The 19,084-nt window shown below is 46.4% G+C and overlaps 1 protein-coding gene across 1 annotated transcript in view; it reads left to right on the top strand.

The window, feature by feature from the left end:
* The window catches only part of ITIH2 (inter-alpha-trypsin inhibitor heavy chain 2), a 63,254-nt gene that overhangs the window by 22,870 nt on the left and 21,300 nt on the right, over positions 1–19,084 (top strand). The window contains exons 8-13 of the mRNA XM_075342598.1: positions 7,365–7,490; positions 8,745–8,861; positions 9,814–9,982; positions 11,664–11,789; positions 13,591–13,772; positions 18,744–18,932. Coding sequence (XP_075198713.1) covers positions 7,365–7,490; positions 8,745–8,861; positions 9,814–9,982; positions 11,664–11,789; positions 13,591–13,772; positions 18,744–18,932 — 909 coding nt within the window. The remainder of the gene's footprint in view (positions 1–7,364; positions 7,491–8,744; positions 8,862–9,813; positions 9,983–11,663; positions 11,790–13,590; positions 13,773–18,743; positions 18,933–19,084) is intronic.

Here is a 19,084-nt window from a genome sequence, read left to right as displayed (position 1 = left end):
AGAGCAAGTGATGAGTTAATCTTTTGCAATTTGCTTTACCAGCATTGCCAAATTTTTCTCAAAAACTTGAATTGAGGCAAATTAATTCACTGTGAATAGCAAGTACTACAAAGCCTTCAAATGCCTTGAAAATACATAAATAACATTCTGAGGTCTCCGAAAAATTTATCCAACTTATTTCAAGACCTTTATTGCAAAAGCAGCCTAGGTAATGTCAAAGTTACCTCAATATATATGGCTAAGTGAATGGTAACAAACAGTCTATTGCTTGCACATTGATTGTTTTCATTGCTATGCTGTCACACAGTATGAGTATCTGTATAGTTTCTTCAGTGTTGTATGGCTGGCTTTCTCTCTAAGGTTAATCCATGAACGGTGATGTCATCTCACTATGTAGATTTATCAGTAAATGGCAGCTGTATTTCCAGCTTCAGCTTTTATACAGTCTATGATTGATTCACCTGTGTAGGGGGTTAAGGGTTAGGCCCACCCCTGCATCTGTACCCGGCAAACTAATGGTCTGTAACTGTAATTGTCTTGTGTAGTTCGTCACCAGGTGGCAGTGTTGCAATATGTGTGTCCTGGCACCTGGGTAGGCAGAGGAGGAGGAGAACAGGGACATATAAGAAAGAGTCAGGCTACTTTCACACATCCGGTTTGAGCACTGCGGCTCAATCCGGCTGTGAAAACTATGCAACGGATGCGGCGAAAACACCGCATCCGTTGCATAAGTTTTTACATGCGGCCCGTCCGTTTTTTTCCGGTTGCGGCATGCTACTGAGCATGCGCAGTGGAAAAAACCGCATGCGGCGACCGGATGCGTTTTTTTCCGCATCGCGCCGCATCCGGCCTCCATAGGTATGCATTGAAAAATGCGCCACAGCGGCCGGATGCGGCGCGATGCGGTGTTTTTTGCCGGAGCAAAAAACGTTGCAGGGAACGTTCGATCCGGCCGCGGCATCGGCTAAATCTGCCGCATGCGGCAAAAACCGGACCGAACGCAAGCCCCTACGGCACAATACGGCACTAATGTAAGTCTATGCAAAAAAAAACGCAACCGGCGTTACAAACGCCGGTTGCAGTTTTTCTGCAGAACGGCGTATTGTGCCGCAGAGCAAAAATCCGGATGTGTGAAAGTAGCCTTAATGGGAGAGACAGCAGGAGAGTCCCTAGGAAGATGTACGAGTAATAAGCTCACCATGATGATTCTGAGCCTATGGGTTGCCCCTGCGGCCATGACATGTGGGATCTGGTCTGGATTGATCAACCGCATCCCCCAAGAAGAAGGGTTGAGTCCTATGGTCAGGGGTCTGGCGTTCATTTAATTTGGCTGCTACTACTCAGTGAATTCCTCACTCACGGAAAGGTCAGTGCGCACTCAGGTAGAAGGGTATGTCTGGATGGCCTGGGCACGGAAGGAGAGCCCTGTTGAATGTGGCCCTTCTTACATGTTAGCATCCCCTGTGGGTGGGGTGAAGTGGCTTAATGGACTTCATGACCCGGTTTGTGCCAGTGTGAAGTGTAGTGATGGAAGGAGAGGCCCAGAGGTCACAGAAAGTATCCAGGTGCCATGGACTGCTGCTAAATTATGTATGAGAGGAAAAGGTATATATAAAAAAAAAAACCCTACGGGAAGAATACCGGTGTCGGCGAAGTGCGGATCGAGATGATACAGAAGATTACAGAAAATAAAGTGGCTTTGTTTTGAGAAAATAAACTCAGACTGGACTTTATTTCCTAGAATGTGAATGTGGTGTTGCCTGAGACTGTTAGAGTCCTCATGTGTGTGGTGCGGCGACAGGGAGGCGAGGGGTTAATGACAGGCTGTGCTATGACCTGTCGTCACCTGCACGTGTGACGCCCTGGGCAAGCCAGGGGTCACAGGTCATCACACCACCACACCCTACATCCCAGTTAGGAACACCAAAGCTACTAAAATCCTTGTTGCCTTCCTCCAGGGGCTGATGTTCACACCAGGGGGTGGGCCAGGCGGTTGGCTCCGCCCACCGAGAAGTACACAGCCCTGGAGGCGGGAGGAACCAGGCAGTTCAGTCAAGTGGGGGAAGTGAAAGAGAGAGGAAGCAAGAGATAGAAGTGGAAGTTCAAAGGAGAAGGAAGTGGTAGAGGAGCTAAGTGAAAGTGAAGTGGTAGTGGAGCAAAAGTGAGCATAGAAAGACCTGAAGTGAGTCCAGCTAAGTGCAGGACAGGTCAGCAAGGTCAGCAACAGCGGTGATCGTCTGGAGGGGGACTGCTCGGAGGTTGATGGAAGGACCGTGGACGGGTAGTGGCCCGGCGGTCTGGAGCAGTATACGAAGGACAGTCAGCACCAGGGCAGGGGCCTCTCGGACCCCGGCAAGGCTAGGAGTCGCCATAATTTGCCGAATCCGTCAGTGAAGGGGACGTCGATCCCCCAACAACCAAGTCCCGACTGAAGGCAAAAGTCCAACCATTAAGGAGGAACACCGCCACCGCCAGGGCACCAGTTCCTCAGGGCCAGCGTCTGCGGGCAAGAGAGGGCTCCTCCGGCCAATATCTAAGCCGGGGAGCGGGTTACCGGTGGGAACCCATCGCTACCAACAAAGAAACACTAGGTGCAGGTCAAAGGGACATCACCGTTACCTACTGGGAGAGCAAGTGCAGCCGTCCGTGGGAACCGTCTTTCCAGCCGTGTGGTTTACCGTAAAACTGTGTCAACGTCTCAGGCTGAGTGAGTACCACAGTGCCGCAAGGCACAGCGCTGCCCCCGCGTCCCTGCGCCCACCAGGCCCTGCACCTTCCACCCCATCACTGGGCCCCGGGATCACCAACCCCTACCCACGGAGGGGCAACACAACACCTGGCTGCTCCGCATCACCACTCCCGGTATCCCCATATCGAGCAGCGGTGGTGCTACAAATCACCACAACCGTGGGTGGCGTCACGGACAATAAACCATCCCCACACCCAACAACCCCCCTTTCACTCACGGGCGAGGAGCGCCGCTAGAGCCCCCGGGGATCCGGCTCATCGCTCGAGCCACCGAGCAGCAGCAGGCCGCAGCAGCCGCGGCAGCCGGACCCGAGCAGCAGTGGGAGAGCGCGGTGTCCCCTCCTCCGCCCGCGACATCTTGGCGTCACGAACAGGATCTTACCGCTCTGCCGTTGGGTAGAGGTGCGCCTTGTGACCGCCGGAGGTATCCGGCTAAATATTTCCAGAAGTCGCCATCTTTGGCGCGAAAAGTTCCCGCTCGAGCGTCTTCTCGAGTAGCAGAGGCGCGAAGGCCAAAACTCCGCCCCAATAGAGGAGTGGCCGAAAAGAGGCTAGGGGGGACGCAATGGCGGCTGGACGCATGTGAGGTGGCTATAACAGCAGGGACGCCAGGACCCTGTGGCCATCTTGTTGCTAGTTCCTGGAAAGCACGACTGCCGAGATGTCCGCTCCAGCTAATAACAGCGAGACCCCCGCGCCCGGCACGGCGACGTGGTTGAGGGACCGGACCGTCCCGCTGAGTAATCGTCTGCAGGCCCATATGCAACTCCTCCTGGAGGAGTGGGAGACCGACATGGCGGATGTGGTGGCTGCTATGTGGAGACGCGAGGCAGAAGAGGATTTGGAGGAGCGGGTAAGCGACCCACGCCCCTGTATTCCTGAAGGATCGGCCATTGGAGCTGAGGGGCCCGGCCGGCTTCCGCTCACCCTGCCTCTCTCCCCGCTACCCGTGATAGCTGCTGCCGCTCCGCCATTAGGCCCGCTACTTGCCCAACCGGTAGCGATACCCTGCCCAGCCGCTCCGGCGGACCCGCCGGCTGCAGACGTCCGGGACGTCCCTGAAGTACACCAGGGGGAACCGCTAGAACCGCGGCCCCTTAACAGCATGGTGCCAGAAGTCACAGTAGAGACTGTGCCAGACCCTGAGCCCGGGACCGTGGCCTGGATGAGGGCCCGGGTGATTCAGTTCCACCAGCGTCAGCAGGAACAAATCCTCCAGATGATGGAGCAGTGGACCAGCGAGGTGGAGATGCTGACTACAACTGCCCCGAGGTACGGAGGGAGAATGGATGTAGCAGAGTCGACTGGTGACCCACGTCCCTATGTCCTACCTGGACCGGCTGCTGCGGCTGAGGGGCCCGGCCTTGTCTCGGCCTATGCATCACCCTTGACGCTACTTATGGGGCGCCTCAGTGTAAGCTCGCCTAATCTGCTGCTCCGTGCTACCGCAGAAGGGGCTGAAGGGCTGGATGCTGGAGGCCAGGAGGCTGCGGCAGCTGGCGGTGACCCGCTTGACGCAGGAACAAGAGATGATGACTCCGGCCCCAGCTCCGGGTCCGCTGCTGAGTTGGAAGAGGCAATGGAGCGTGCCCGTTATGTAGGAGGTCCAGTGGTTTTCCACACCCCGCGTACCGGTGGAAATGGGTACCGGGTGCCCCTGTCACAGCAGGCATGTCAGTGCATGGTTGATATGCTGGTGGAGGGTGATGGATCTGCTATAGCTGAATATCCGGAGTAAAGGCAGCGGATGCCCGCTGCAGCAGTCCCCGTTGGGACCAAAGTGAGTTTTGTTTGAAAAAGTTTGAAAGTTTTGAGAATGATAAGAAAAATGATGATTACCGTGTACTTCACCAGATTTACAGTGATTGAACCGGCCGGAGCCGGCACCGTTGTCCCCGTGGGGACCGTTTAAAAAGTTAGCATGGGAACTATCCATGGACAAGCCCGTGAACTTGCAGGGCAACCACAAACGTTAAGTGGCTTGTAAATAAATTTTTTTACCGTACCGTTTTCCGCAGTTGCCGCCTCCGGAGAGGCAGGTTGGAGGGAGGGCCCTCAGCAGAGCAGGCTGGGGCCCAGCCACCAAAGGAACCGGTGGCTACCCTCTGGAGGGGAAGGACAGATCCCGCTCGGGTAACTGGTGCTGGACTTGGGTCAAGGGGTGCTGCCTGGGCTTTAGGGGCAGCATCAGGGCCAGGTTGCTTGGGTGGGAGAGAGCGGAAACCGTACCCGTAAAACCGTTTAGTAACGTTTAAGAAATGTGCCTCCCGTTGTGGGATGATGTTATGCTTTACATGTTATCTTTTTACATTTACAGAAAAATAAAACCGGTGTTGGACGGGCAGCCCGCGGACGGTCTGCATTTTGCTAAGGGGGAATGTGACGCCCTGGGCAAGCCAGGGGTCACAGGTCATCACACCACCACACCCTACATCCCAGTTAGGAACACCAAAGCTAGTAAAATCCTTGTTGCCTTCCTCCAGGGGCTGATGTTCACACCAGGGGGTGGGCCAGGCGGTTGGCTCCACCCACCGAGGAGTACACAGCCCTGGAGGCGGGAGGAACCAGGCAGTTCAGTCAAGTGAGGGAAGTGAAAGAGAGAGGAAGCAAGAGATAGAAGTGGAAGTTCAAAGGAGAAGGAAGTGGTAGAGGAGCTAAGTGAAAGTGAAGTGGTAGTGGAGCAAAGAAGAAAACGGAGCAAAAGTGAGCGTAGAAAGACCTGAAGTGAGTCCAGCTAAGTGCAGGACAGGTCAGCAAGGTCAGCAACAGCGGTGATCATCTGGAGGGGGACTGCTCGGAGGTTGCTGGAAGGACCGCGGACGGGTAGTGGCCCGGCGGTCTGGAGCAGTATACGAAGGACAGTCAGCACCAGGGCAGGGGCCTCTCGGACCCCGGCAAGGCTAGGAGTCGCCATAATTTGCCGAATCCGTCAGTGAAGGGGACGTCGATCCCCCAACAACCAAGTCCCGACTGAAGGCAAAAGTCCAACCATTAAGGAGGAACACCGCCACCGCCAGGGCACCAGTTCCTCAGGGCCAGCGTCTGCGGGCAAGAGAGGGCTCCTCCGGTCAATATCTAAGCCGGGGAGTGGGTTACCGGTGGGAACCCATCGCTACCAACACAGAAACACTAGGTGCAGGTCAAAGGGACATCACCGTTACCTACTGGGAGAGCAAGTGCAGCCGTCCGTGGGAACCGTCTTTCCAGCCGTGTGGTTTACCGTAAAACTGTGTCAACGTCTCAGGCTGAGTGAGTACCACAGTGCCGCAAGGCACAGCGCTGCCCCCGCGTCCCTGCGCCCACCAGGCCCTGCACCTTCCACCCCATCACTGGGCCCCGGGATCACCAACCCCTACCCACGGAGGGGCAACACAACACCTGGCTGCTCCGCATCACCACTCCCGGGATCCCCATATCGAGCAGCGGTGGTGCTACAAATCACCACAACCGTGGGTGGCGTCACGGAAAATAAACCATCCCCACACCCAACAACCCCCCTTTCACTCACGGGCGAGGAGCGCCGCTAGAGCCCCCGGGATCCGGCTCATCGCTCGAGCCACCGAGCAGCAGCAGGCCGCAGCAGCCGCGGCAGCCGGACCCGAGCAGCAGTGGGAGAGCGCGGCGTCCCCTCCTCCGCCCGCGACACACGCATGACTACAACCGCTGCCTGCCCCGTGCCCGCCACCATACCTGATTGACTGCGCTAAATCATATTATATGCTAGTTGCAAGGCATTATGTAGAAGCTCACCTGGCTATGGCATTCTCTGGCAATGTTTTACAATGTGTCACTTTTTTAGGTGATTCACACAAAGTGATTCACAAGTTGTTCAAATTTTTCATGTTTTGGGAATTAAGAATTCAACACAAATTTGATAGAATCTATTTGCTCATCACTAATCCACATTGCTATGAGGGGCCAAAGATCTACTAAAAGTTGTTACCATTATATTTACATGCAATAATGAATGCTATGAAAATTGTATAGAAAACTGGTAACCCTGCTCATTATGCTTATTAGTATAATATGCAAAGCAAGTAAATAATAATAGCCAAAACCAATTAGTTCTCCTGAATGAAAATTAAAGTGCTATTTTAGCTTTACCTCTAAAAATAATAATAAAGATAAAATATTCCTTCTATTATTGTACCTTTATTATTGATTTCATGCTATTATATTGATATATCATGCACAGAAGTCTGTACATAAAGGGCCCGATTCATCAAAGCTGTGAAAAGTTGCAAAATTTTGTCACAATTAGAAGTTGTACTAAAGTTTTGTGTCTTTTGGCATTCACGCGCCATTTTCACTCATCGCTGATAAAATAGGTGGAGTTGGGGCAGGGTGGTGGTAATTTTCATGCCACAAATCTTTCTCTGTTCCCTGACTGGAGTAAGATTTATGGCGAGGTGTGCGTCACTTATTGAATCAGGGACTTCTGACTCCAGCATGCCTCCTCATCAAGATAGGCTTGAAAAATGCCGGTCTTGATGAATCAAGGCCTTCTTATACTGATGGATAATCTATAAAATTAAATATACAAAATATAATTAATTGCATTTTTGTGATGATTTTGTTGTTTTTACTTGTATTTCAATACTTAACTTTTTTTTCAGGCTCATATATCTTTCAAACCAACTGTGGATCAGCAGCGTGAGTGCCAATCTTGTGTGACAACTGCAGTGAATGGAAGACTAAGTATAAAATATGATGTCAAGAGGGATAAGTCCAGTCACCTTCAGGTAAAGTACAAGACAGAACTTGACAGTCTCCATTACGCCCCGTTCACACGTCTGTGCAAAAAATGAACGCTTTGCATGGTCCGTGGTGTAGGTACATATATCCTTCTGTGTGTGTGTTTTCCGTGTGCTGTTCGTTTGCTATCCATGTGACATCTGGATAGGACATGGACAGCATGAACTTGTATACCTACCTGCTTTCAGGCACTGCTGTCTCCGACGCTGCTGTAACACTGGTTTCCGGTCCCGAAAGCAAGTGTGACAACAGCGCCACAGACAGGTAAGTATAAAAATACATTTATTTCTCAGTGACATGTGTTTTCTCAGGTACGTGTCATGCTGATGTCACATGGATCACATCAGTATGCGGTCCGTGTGATATGCATGTTGCCATCAGAAAATGGACATGTCACTGTGTTGAACATACGGACACAGATGTAATCCACACACATAGTTCATGTCAAAACACAAACATGTGCGCAAGCCCATTGATTTTAATGAATCTATATAGTCTTTGTCTCTGGTATGTGTGAAAATGGACATCACACATATCGGAGACACTGATATGTGAAGGAGGCCTTACACAGTATGTCACAGGCTCCCATCAGGAGCAGATGAGATCTGGCTGAAAATGGATTTGTCATACTAGTTATAAATATATCAAGAACAGACATGATGACAGAGGTGTTAGGCCAGGGCCACACGGGGACTAATGCAAATTTCGCATGACAATCGGCTCGTGCTGGCAGTACAGCAGGAGCCGAGTGTCATGCAAGTGTCACTGCGACTGAGGTCCGATCATGCAATTGGATCTCAGCTGCGGGGGACAGGCCGGCACGGAGGAGGGGAGGGAGGGATTTAGCTTCCTCTCTCCTCCGTTGCCGGCTATTGCCATTCTCGCTCTGCACTCGCGGTACACCGGTGTGATGCGAGTGCAGTGCAATCTTTCTCTCGCCCCATAGACTTGAATGGGTGCGAGAGAAAGAGTCTCGCATTACAATTGCAGCATGCTGCGATTTTTTTCTCGGTCCGATTGAGGCTCATGGGTGCTGGGACATAGAGTAATATTGGTCCGATGGAGTGCGATGTTTTATCGCATTCCACTCGGTACGATTTTCATGCCGTGTGTCTTAGGCCTTAATGTCATGTTTGGAAAGCTATTTAACCTGACTTTTGAATTAATATGGCACAAAGATAACCATGAAACTAAATCTCACTATATTCACCGCACATAACAGTATATTCTGTGAATTTCAGGTGTTCAATGGATACTTCCTTCATTTCTTTGCTCCAGAAAATCAGCCGCCACTTCCAAAGAATATATTATTTGTGATTGATGTCAGCGGTTCCATGTGGGGGATTAAAATGAGACAGGTATGTGTTATCATCATATGGTTATTTAGATTCGCTGATATGGGAACATAGGAGTTTCTGACAGATTATCATTATCTCGGATTGTCCTTCACATTCAATGTAGACTTTTACGCTCGTTTTATGTAGTTTCAAAAAGGTACATACAATCATAATCCTGACAACCGTAGACATAATAATGAAGTCAGAACCAAAAATCCATATGGCACATAGTGAAAGTAAGTGGGCAAAAGGTAACAATTGTTACCCTAGATGAGGCCACCACATGTTTACATTCCAAGATAGCTTACAAAAACAGAGAAAAAGAGTGCTTTTATGTATAAAAATATGACATTTTTATTAAATTTAGAAAAACATGATTGCAAAGTCCAAATCACAGACATATACACAAAATAAGCAAAGGAACAAGGATGTGGTGGAGTAGTATGTGGAACTGCACATAAGCTGGGAAAAGCACATTACTTCCCCATGATTAAGCAATAGAGTTCCATGCGAAACGATCGTCGGGGGTCTTGCTGTGGAATCCTTACTTTGTGAGGCTGCATAAGGCACTTTCAATAAGTATGTATTAATATATTTGTACATTTGGCTTTCTTTTCTTTTGGAATCTCTATCCCATTTGGTCCCACTTATTCACCGGTATTGCCTTATGGCACCCGGGAACAGGATTCCTCTGATAGCCAGTATACATATATGCCTTTTTCTATTTTTCTAATGGATTTTCATCTGCTGCTTTTGCCATCTTATGTGCAGTCCAACATACTACTCCACCATATCCTTGTTCCTTTGCTTATGTTGTGTATATGTCTGTGATTTGCACTTTGCAATCATGTTTTTCTAAATTTAATAAAAATTTCATATTTTTATACATAAAAGTACTCTCTGTTTTTATAATAATGAAGTCAGATTGTTCTGAGACATCTCGCACATCATCATAATACTTTGTTTCTTATAGACAATCGAAGCTATGAAAAGCATCTTGGATGACCTTCGTGCTGATGATCAGTTCGGCATAGTAGATTTCAACCATAATATTCGATGCTGGAAAGATGAGCTTGTTTACGCATCACCCATAGAAAAAGAAAGTGCCAAGAAGTATGTACAGAATATCCAGCCTATTGGAGGTAAACAGTAAGAAAATGTGTATGTCATGGTATAAAATAATGACTTTCTAGACTTAAGGCCGCTTTACACGCTGCGATATCGGTACCGATATCGCTAGCGTGGGTACCCGCCCCCATCTGTTGTGCGACACGGGCAAATCGCTGCCCGTGCCGCACAACATCGCCCAGACCTGTCACACATACTTACCAGCCCGGCGACGTCGCTGTGACCGGCGAACCGCCTCCTTTCTAAGGGGGCGGTTCGTTCAGCTTCACAGCGACGTCACAGCTGCGTCACTGATCCGCCGCCCAATAGAAGCGGAGGGGCGGAGATGAGCGGGACGTAACATCCCGCCCACCTCCTTCCTTCCGCATAGCGGCCGGGAGGTAGGTAAGGAGAGCTTCCTCGTTCTTGCGGTGTCACACGGAGCGATGTGTGCTGCCGCAGGAACGAGGAACAACTTCGTTACTGCTGCAGTAACGATTTTTGAGAATGGACCCCCATGTCACCGATGAGCGATTTTGCACGTTTTTGCAACGATGCAAAATCGCTCATAGGTGTCACACGCAACGGCATCGCTAATGCGGCCGGATGTGCGTCACCAATTCCGTGACCCCGAGTTCGCATTAGCGATGTCGCAGCGTGTAAAGCCCCCTTTAGAAGGGCGGTCTCATGCAATGATTGACAGCTTTACGTTGAATTTTGTACTTATAGAGTTAGTTGTCAATCAGATATAAGACCACTTACTGGACTCCAAAGACCAATATGAGCAGAGATACTGATTTTAAATTCTTATGTTTGTTCTTCAGGAGCACACATCTCCTGAAGATTGACAGTTCGCACTACTAGTATGACAGTGCCGCTGGCCTGAACTGTGCTCTCTCCAATGCTGTACACAGTAGCAATTACAAGCTGTATAGCAAACACTAGCAAGTGCACGTTCCTTAAGTAGGAAACCAGCCACTATAGAGGTGGCTGGTAACCTAGGCAACGAGCTGCAAACTAGAAAATTAAAAATAATTCAATTTTTAATAACGGAGAGGATTTTTATTAAGTAGTAAATTGCACAGTTGCTTGTTTTTTACAACACTGTAATTTTAACCATTTTGAAACATGAGATTATCCCCTTACTCTTCTCAACATCCTGCTATACAATCTGTTCACTTTAAACAATTGATTAAAGGGGTTGTCCACTACTAGGACAATCCCTTCTGATTCCCCATTTCCCCCAGGTAAAATAAAAAAAGCCTATACTCACCTCCGGTGCTGGCGGCGTTACATGGGAACTGGGACTCGCTTGATGTTGTGATGTGACGCGAGCTCTGCATCCAGTCACCCCGCCTTATGTCTCCCCGCTTCTGGACACATGACAGGAAGTAAGAGCTGAAGCTGCTGCTCTCTTCCTGTTAATTACTCCTGTATCCGAAGGCAGGGATTGGACACAGGGCTCGTGTGATGTCACAACATCACGTGAGCCTCAGGAAAGTGAGTCCCAGTTTCCATGTAACGCCGCCGGTACCAAACCATTATTATGAGCCCAGTGTGGTGTTTATCTCCCATTAGGTAACACAACTTGTTTTTTAAATGTTCTTCACTTTTAAATTGGATACGAAATATTGAACTACTATATAACACAGAATATGTACTCGACGGCTGTCAGATTGAAAGACAACTTCATTCATATGATTTTTTTATTAAAAGGTACGAACATCAATGAAGCACTCCTCAGAGCAGTCTTTATACTGAAAGAAGCTAGCGAACAAAAACTGCTGGATCCAAACTCTGTTTCATTGATTGTGCTAGTCTCAGACGGAGACCCCACTGTGGGTAAGTCAGACATCTGCCACTGGTAAAACTAAAGTCTCTAATAAAAAAAAAGAAAGTTCCTCCATGTTTTCCATTCTGTCAGGCCGTATGTCCTGTCATTTGAGTGCAATCTGATTTTTTTCACGGACCAATAGACTTGAATGGCCAAGTGCCATCCGATTCTCAGAGGCAAACCGTACATGCTGCAATATTATCCCTTGACCACTTGGATCATACTCTGATCAAATACTACAAAGAGGGGGGAAGCCAGCACTGCCTGAGAATGGCATGCAAAAAAATTTTTTTTTTTGTGTAAATTCACAATTATTCCAACTGTACTATAATGCAAATTGAGATTTTTAGCAAATGATTGATCAATAATTTGAGCCGTCCCTGCCAACATCAAGGCAAATCTCTATAGGGTGGGTCCTACTCTATATTTATATTTTCATTGTGCCATACAGCTAATTGATTAAATTAAAAGCAGAAACATATTAAAGCACACATATACCTGATACATATCAGAACCGCTCCCATGCTGCAAAGACAGGCTAAACTGCGAATAAAGGCAGTCCACGTCCAGCACGTGCAGCTGTGTGCCGCACACACTGTGACAATGTCAGAACTAGCCCTCACAGTGCCCACCCAGCAGCCATGAATGAAGGTGGAACAGGCCCAAGCATATGGTGCTTAAATAACAACGCCTGTGGAAAAGGGCGTGGTAGCTGTGTGTGAACAGACACCAAATTATATTGAACATTGAAACTATAAATATAGAGTAGGACACCCCTATAGAGATTTGCCTTGACGTTGGCAGGGACGGCTCAAATTATTGATCAATCGTTTGCTAAAAATCTCAATTTGCATTATAGTACAGTTGGAATAATTGTGAATTTACACTAAAAAAAAATTTTTTTTTTGCATGCCATTCTCGGGCAGTGCTGGCTCCCCCCCTCTTTGTCTGATCAAATACTGTATATGGTCACTTGCATGAGCCTTATTGCTAAGTAGATTGTTTCCAATGGATTACTACACTATTAGGGGTACTTTGCACGCTGCGACATCGCTAGCCGATTGTAGTGATGCCGAGCGCGATAGTCCACGCCCCCGTCGCAGATGCGATCTCTTGTGATAGCTGCCGTAGCGAACATTATCGCTATGGCAGCTTCACACGAACTTACCTGCCCTGAGACATCGCTCTGGCCGGTGACCCGCCTCCTTCCTAAGGGGGTGGGTTGTGCGGCGTCACAGCGACGTCACACGGCAGGCGGCCAATAGAAACATCCCGCCCACCTCCTTCCTTCCTCATTGCAGGCGGGACGCAGGTAAGGAGATGTTCCTCGCTTCTGCGGCTTCATACACAGCGATGTGTGCTGCCGCAGGAATGAGGAACAACATCGTACCTGTCACTGCAGCGAAATTATGGAAATGACCGACACTACACAGATCACCGATTTTCGACGCTTTTGCGATCGTTTATCGGTGCTCCTAGGCTTTACACGTTGCGACGTCGTTACCGGCGCCGGATGTGTGTCACTTTCGATTTGACCCCGACGAGATCGCAGTAGCGATGTCGCAACATGCAAAGTACCCCTTAGATCACATGCCTCAATTTCTCAATTTGAGAAAGGCTCCATTTGGGAGTTCATACGTCATACTTGATATGGGTGAATGAGGTACTGCATTTATTTTATAATTTGGAGTACTGATGAGTTTGACTTTTTTTGTGCACAGCTTTATTACTTTTTTATTTTACTTTTTCTTTAAATAGTGTCATGGATATTTATTTTCAAATAATTTAATTTATTGTCCTGTTTTCCAGGTGAATTAAAACTGTCTAAAATTCTTAAGAACGTTAAGACAAATAACCGTGATGAGTTCTCAGTGCATTCCCTTGGCATCGGGTTTGATGTAGACTATGACTTCTTAGAAAGACTGGCCCAGGAGAACCATGGGCTGGCTCAGAGGATCTTTGGAAACCAGGATACAGCTGCCCAACTCAAGGTTTTATTTATATTCCTAGCCATGTTGCTATATAGATAACATCTGCAAGGGTCTAATCTGTTTTGACTTCCTAAGGAGAATTTTTCCAAAAACCCACCTTAACCCCTTCAGCCATGGGTGATTTTCCATTTTTTCCAGGGTTTTTTGTTTGCTCCCCTTCTTCTGAGATCCATAACATTTTTATTTTTCCATTAATCTTGCCATATAAGGGCTTATTTTTTGCCGGCTGAATTGGACTTTTAAATGAAACCATGGGTTTTACCAATTTCAAGTGCGGAAAAATTGCACAATTGTTTTTGGGATAATTTATACACCATGTTCATTATATGGTAAAACTAATGTGTCGGTGTGATGCCTCTGTTCATAGACACCAAACATGTATAGGTTTCTTTTATCTAAGGAGTTAAAAAAAAACAACAGAAGTTTGTCCAAAAAAGTGGCGCCATATTCTGAAACCTGTAGCGCTCTCATTTTTCAGGATCTATGGCTCAGTGACAGCTTATTTTTTGCATCTTGATCTGACGTTTTTAACGGTACCATTTTTATGCAGATGCTACATATTGATCGCCTATATTATTACATTTTGCACAAAATTTGTGGCGACCAAAAAAATGTAATTTTTCCATTTGGAATTTTTTGCAGCTATACAGTTTGCCGATCAGGTTAATTGATTTTATATTTTGATAGTTCGAGCATTTCTGAACGTGGCAATACCAAATATGTGTATATTTTTTATTTTTTTTACCCTTTAATTTTCAATGGGGCAAATAGGGGGTGATTTCAACTTTTATGTTTATTTCTTTAATTTTTTTTTTAAACCTTTTAAAACTTTTTTAATTTATTTTACTAGTCCCCCTAGGAGACTATAAGGATCAGCAGTCTGTTCACTTGTGCATTTCTGCAGATCACAGCTACACAGCTGAGATCTGCTGAAATGCTGATGTCCTCAAAAAACGGCCCTCTGCCAGCAGTGAGAGGAAGTGACTCTTGATATCTACAGGAGTCATCACATAACCCTGTGCTACCATGGCAACCATCTGATACACGTGATCAGATCATGTGACTTCCAATAATGGCCAGTGAGTACAAGCTTACTGCACCGGGCTTGTACATCGGGCTGTCACAGTTTGACAGCCCGTTGTATCGGGTTAGCAGGCACGGGTGGATCTCAGATCCACTCATTCCTGGGAGGCGAACATGTCAGCTGTTCCTGCAGCAGCCGGCGGGGATTACCCTGACACAATCAATGATGTACATAGTGAAGTCATGTGTTGTGAAGAGGTTAACAGTAACAGAAAATTAAAGCCAGAAGTGTTGGCAACCTTAAAATTGTTTCAGAAAATGAAATATGTCTCCCAGATAATTATTGAAATTCTACATGTTTTGTTATACACATGTTTATTAGTGTGTGTGTGTGTGTGTGTGTGTATTGGAACAACACAAAAAAACTGAGAACAATAAGCCAAACTTTACATAATTTCACACAAAACCCCCAAAATGGACCTGACAAAATTGTCAGCATCTTCAGCTTAATATTTGCTTGCACACCCTTTTGAATAAATAATTGTAATTAATCACTTCCTATAACCATGAACAAGCTTCTTACACCTCTCAACTTGAATTTTCAACCACTTTTTTTTTGCAAACTGCTCCAGGTCTTTCATATTTGAAGTGCGCCCTCCCCAAAAGCAATTTTAAAATCTTTACATAGGTGTTCAATGTGATTTAGTTCCAAACTCATTGCTGGCCACTTCAGAACTCTCCAGCACTTTGTTTCCATCTATTTTTGGGTGCATTTTGAAGTATGCTTGGGGTCATTGTTCTGCTCGAAGACCCATGACCTAGGATGCAAACCCTCCTTTCTGACACTTGGCATTACATTGCAACGCCATATCCTGTGGTAATCTTCATATTTCATGATGCCTTGCACACTGTGAAGGCACCCAGTGTGAGAGGCAGCAAAACAACTCCAAAACATCTTTGAACATCCACCATATTTGACTGTTGGTTTTGTGTTCTTTTATTTGTAGGCCTCATACCGCTTTTGGTAAATAGCAGAATGATGTGCTGTACAAAAAAGCTCTGTCTTGGTATCATCAGTCCACAAGACGCTTCCCAGAAGGATTTTGGCTTACTCATGTACATTTTGGCAAACTGCATTCTAGCCTTTTTATGTCTCTGTGTCAACAGTGGGATCCTCCTGGATCCCCTGCCATAGCGGTTCATTTCTTTCAAATGTCGACGACTAGCTTGTGCTAATAGTGATGCACTCTGAACCTGCAGGACAGTTTGAATTCCTTTGGAACTTGATTGAGGCTGCTTATCCACCATCCAGGCTATTCTGTGTTGCAACCTTTCATGAATTTTTCTCTGTCATTCACGTCCAGGGAGATTAGCTACAGTACCATGAGTTCTACTTGTTGATACTTGTCAAAAGTTTTTGTCTCCTCTTTCTGTTCTCTATGCTTAGTATGGCACACACAGACACACAATGCAAAGATTAAGTCAACTTCTCTTTTTATGTGGATTCATGTATAATTTTCATATTGCTCACACCTGTTACTTGCTACAGGTAAGTTTGAACGAGCATCACATATTTACCCTCAATTTTGGGAAGGTGCCACCAATTTTGTCGGGCCCATTTTTGGGGTTTTGTGTGAAATAATGTCCAATAATTCGCCAATTTCCCTGTGTTCATTTGTGTTGTTCCAATACACAAAAAGGAAATAAACACGTGTATAACAAAATGTGTAATTTCACTAGTTTTCTGGGAAAAATACTTAATTTATTGGAACAATTTCAATTGAAATTTCAATTTCAACAACAAGTGGGACACAATCATGAAGTTGAACGAAATTTATTGCTTATTTTAAACTTTTATAAAAAATAATAAACTGAAAATTGGGGCGTACAATATTATTCGGCCCCTTTAAGTTAATACTTTGTATCGCCACCTTTTGCTGCGATTACAGCTGCAAGTCACTTGGGGTATGTCTCTATCAGTTTTGCACATCGAGAGACTGAAATTTTTGCCCATTCTTTCTTTGCAAATAGCTGGAGCTGAGTGAGGTTGGATGGAGAGCATTTGTTAACAGCAGTTTTCAGCTCTTTCCACAGATTCTTGATTGGATTTAGGTCTGGACTAAGGGCGGCTTTGCACACTACGACATCGCAGGTGCGATGTCGGTGGGGTCAAATCGAAAGTGACGCACATCCGGCGTCACTTGCGATGTCGCAGTGTGTAGAACCTTTTTGATACGATGAACTAGCGCAAAAGCGTCGTTATCGTATCATCGGTGTATTCTCCGACATTTCCATAATGCCTGTGCAGAGACAGGTACGATGTTGTTCCTCGTTCCTGCGGCAGCACACAGCGCTGTGTGTAAAGCCGCAGGAGCGAGGAACATCTCCTACCTGCCTCCCGGCTGCAATGAGAAGGAAGTAGGTGGGCGGGATGTTTACATCCTGCTCATCTCCGCCCCTCCGCCGCTATTGGCCGCCTGTCGTGTGATGTCGCTATGACGCCGCACGACCCGCCCCCTTAGGAAGGAGGCAGGTCGCCGGCCAGAGCGACGGTCGCAAGGCAGGTGAGTGCATGTGAAGCTGGCGTAGCGATAATTTTCGCTACGCCAGCTATCACAAGATATCGTACCTGCGACGGGGGCGGGGACTATCGCACTCGACATCGCAGCATCGGCTTGCAATGTCGTAATGTGCAAAGCCCGCCTTAGACTTGGCCATTCTAACACCCGGATACGTTTATTTGTGAACCATTCCATTGTAGATTTTGCTTTATGTTTGGGATCATTGTCTTGTTGAAAGACAAATCTCCCTCCCAGTCTCAGGTCTTTTGCAGACTCCAACAGGTTTTCTTCAAGAATGGTCCTGTATTTGGCTCCATCCATCTTCCCATCAATTTAAACCATCTTCCCTGACCCTGTTGAAGAAAAGCAGGCGCAAACCATGATGCTGCCACCACCATGTTTGACAGTGGGGATGGTATGTTCAGGGTGATGAGCTGTGTTGCTTTTACGCCAAAGATATCATTTGGCAATGTGTCCAAAAAGTTCGATTTTTGTTTCATCTGACCAGAGCACCTTCTTCCACATGTTTGGTGTGTCTCCCAGGTGGCTTGTGGCAAACTTTAAACAACACTTTTTCTAGATATCTTTGAGAAATGGCTTTCTTCTTGCCACTCTTCCGTAAAGGTCAGATTTGTGCAGTGTACGACTGATTGTGGTCCTATGGACAGACTCTCCCACCTCAGCTGTAGATCTCTGAAGTTCATCCAGAGTGATCATGGGCCTCTTGGCTGCATCTCTGATCAGTTTTCTCCTTGTTTGAGATGAAATTTTTGAGGGACGGCCAGGTCTTGGTAGATTTGCAATGGTATGGTACTCCTTCCATTTCAATATGATCACTTGCTCAGTACTTCTTGGGCTGTTTAAAGTTGTTGAAATCTTTTTGTAACCTAATCCGGCTTTAAACTTCTCCACAACAGTATCACGGACCTGCCTGTTATGTTCCTTGGTCTTCATGATGCTATCTGCGCTTTAAACAGAACACTGAGACTATCACAGAGCAGGTGCATTTATACAGAGACTAGATTACACACAGGTGGATTATATTTATCATCATCAGTCATTTAGGACAATATTGGATTATTCAGAGATTCTCAACGAACTTCTGGAGTAAGTTTGCTGTGCTGAAAGTAAAGGGGCTGAATAATATTGCACACTCCAATTTTCAGTTTATTCTTTTTTTCAAAAGTTTAAAATAAGCAATAAATTTCGTTCAACTTCAGAATTGTGTCCCACTTGTTGTTGATTCTTCACTATAACATTAAAATTTTTATCTTTATGTTTGAAGCCTTAAATGTGGGAAAAGGTTGAAAAATTCAAGGGGGCCGAATACTTTCGCAAGGCACTGTATATACAGAGTCAGTTACCAATAATTTATTTTGTTTTTTAGGAATTCTATAAGAAGGTCTCCACACCTCTTCTCAAAGACATTGTGTTTGATTACCCGATAAATGGAATCTCTGATATGACGAATAACCGTTTCCACCATTATTTTGGGGGTGATGAAATTGTTGTAGCTGGTAAAGTTGACCCTGATAAGAAAACACCCATGGAAAGCTTCATCACTGCAACATCTGCTGTAAGTCTTCTAAGAACGTTTTCAGGATTTCTTGCAAGATACAGATTGATAATACGTTAAAAATATATCTGACTCAAAAATAGATGTACTTAGAGTATACTGCAGTATATATTAACTATAAGGTATTTATTTCCAGCACATTATGCAGGAAA

Source organism: Anomaloglossus baeobatrachus, chromosome 4 (genome assembly GCF_048569485.1).
Source record: "Anomaloglossus baeobatrachus isolate aAnoBae1 chromosome 4, aAnoBae1.hap1, whole genome shotgun sequence".
Lineage (NCBI taxonomy): Eukaryota > Metazoa > Chordata > Amphibia > Anura > Aromobatidae > Anomaloglossus > Anomaloglossus baeobatrachus.
Note: the sequence above shows the minus strand (reverse complement) of the source record. Positions and strands in the feature narration are given on the sequence as shown.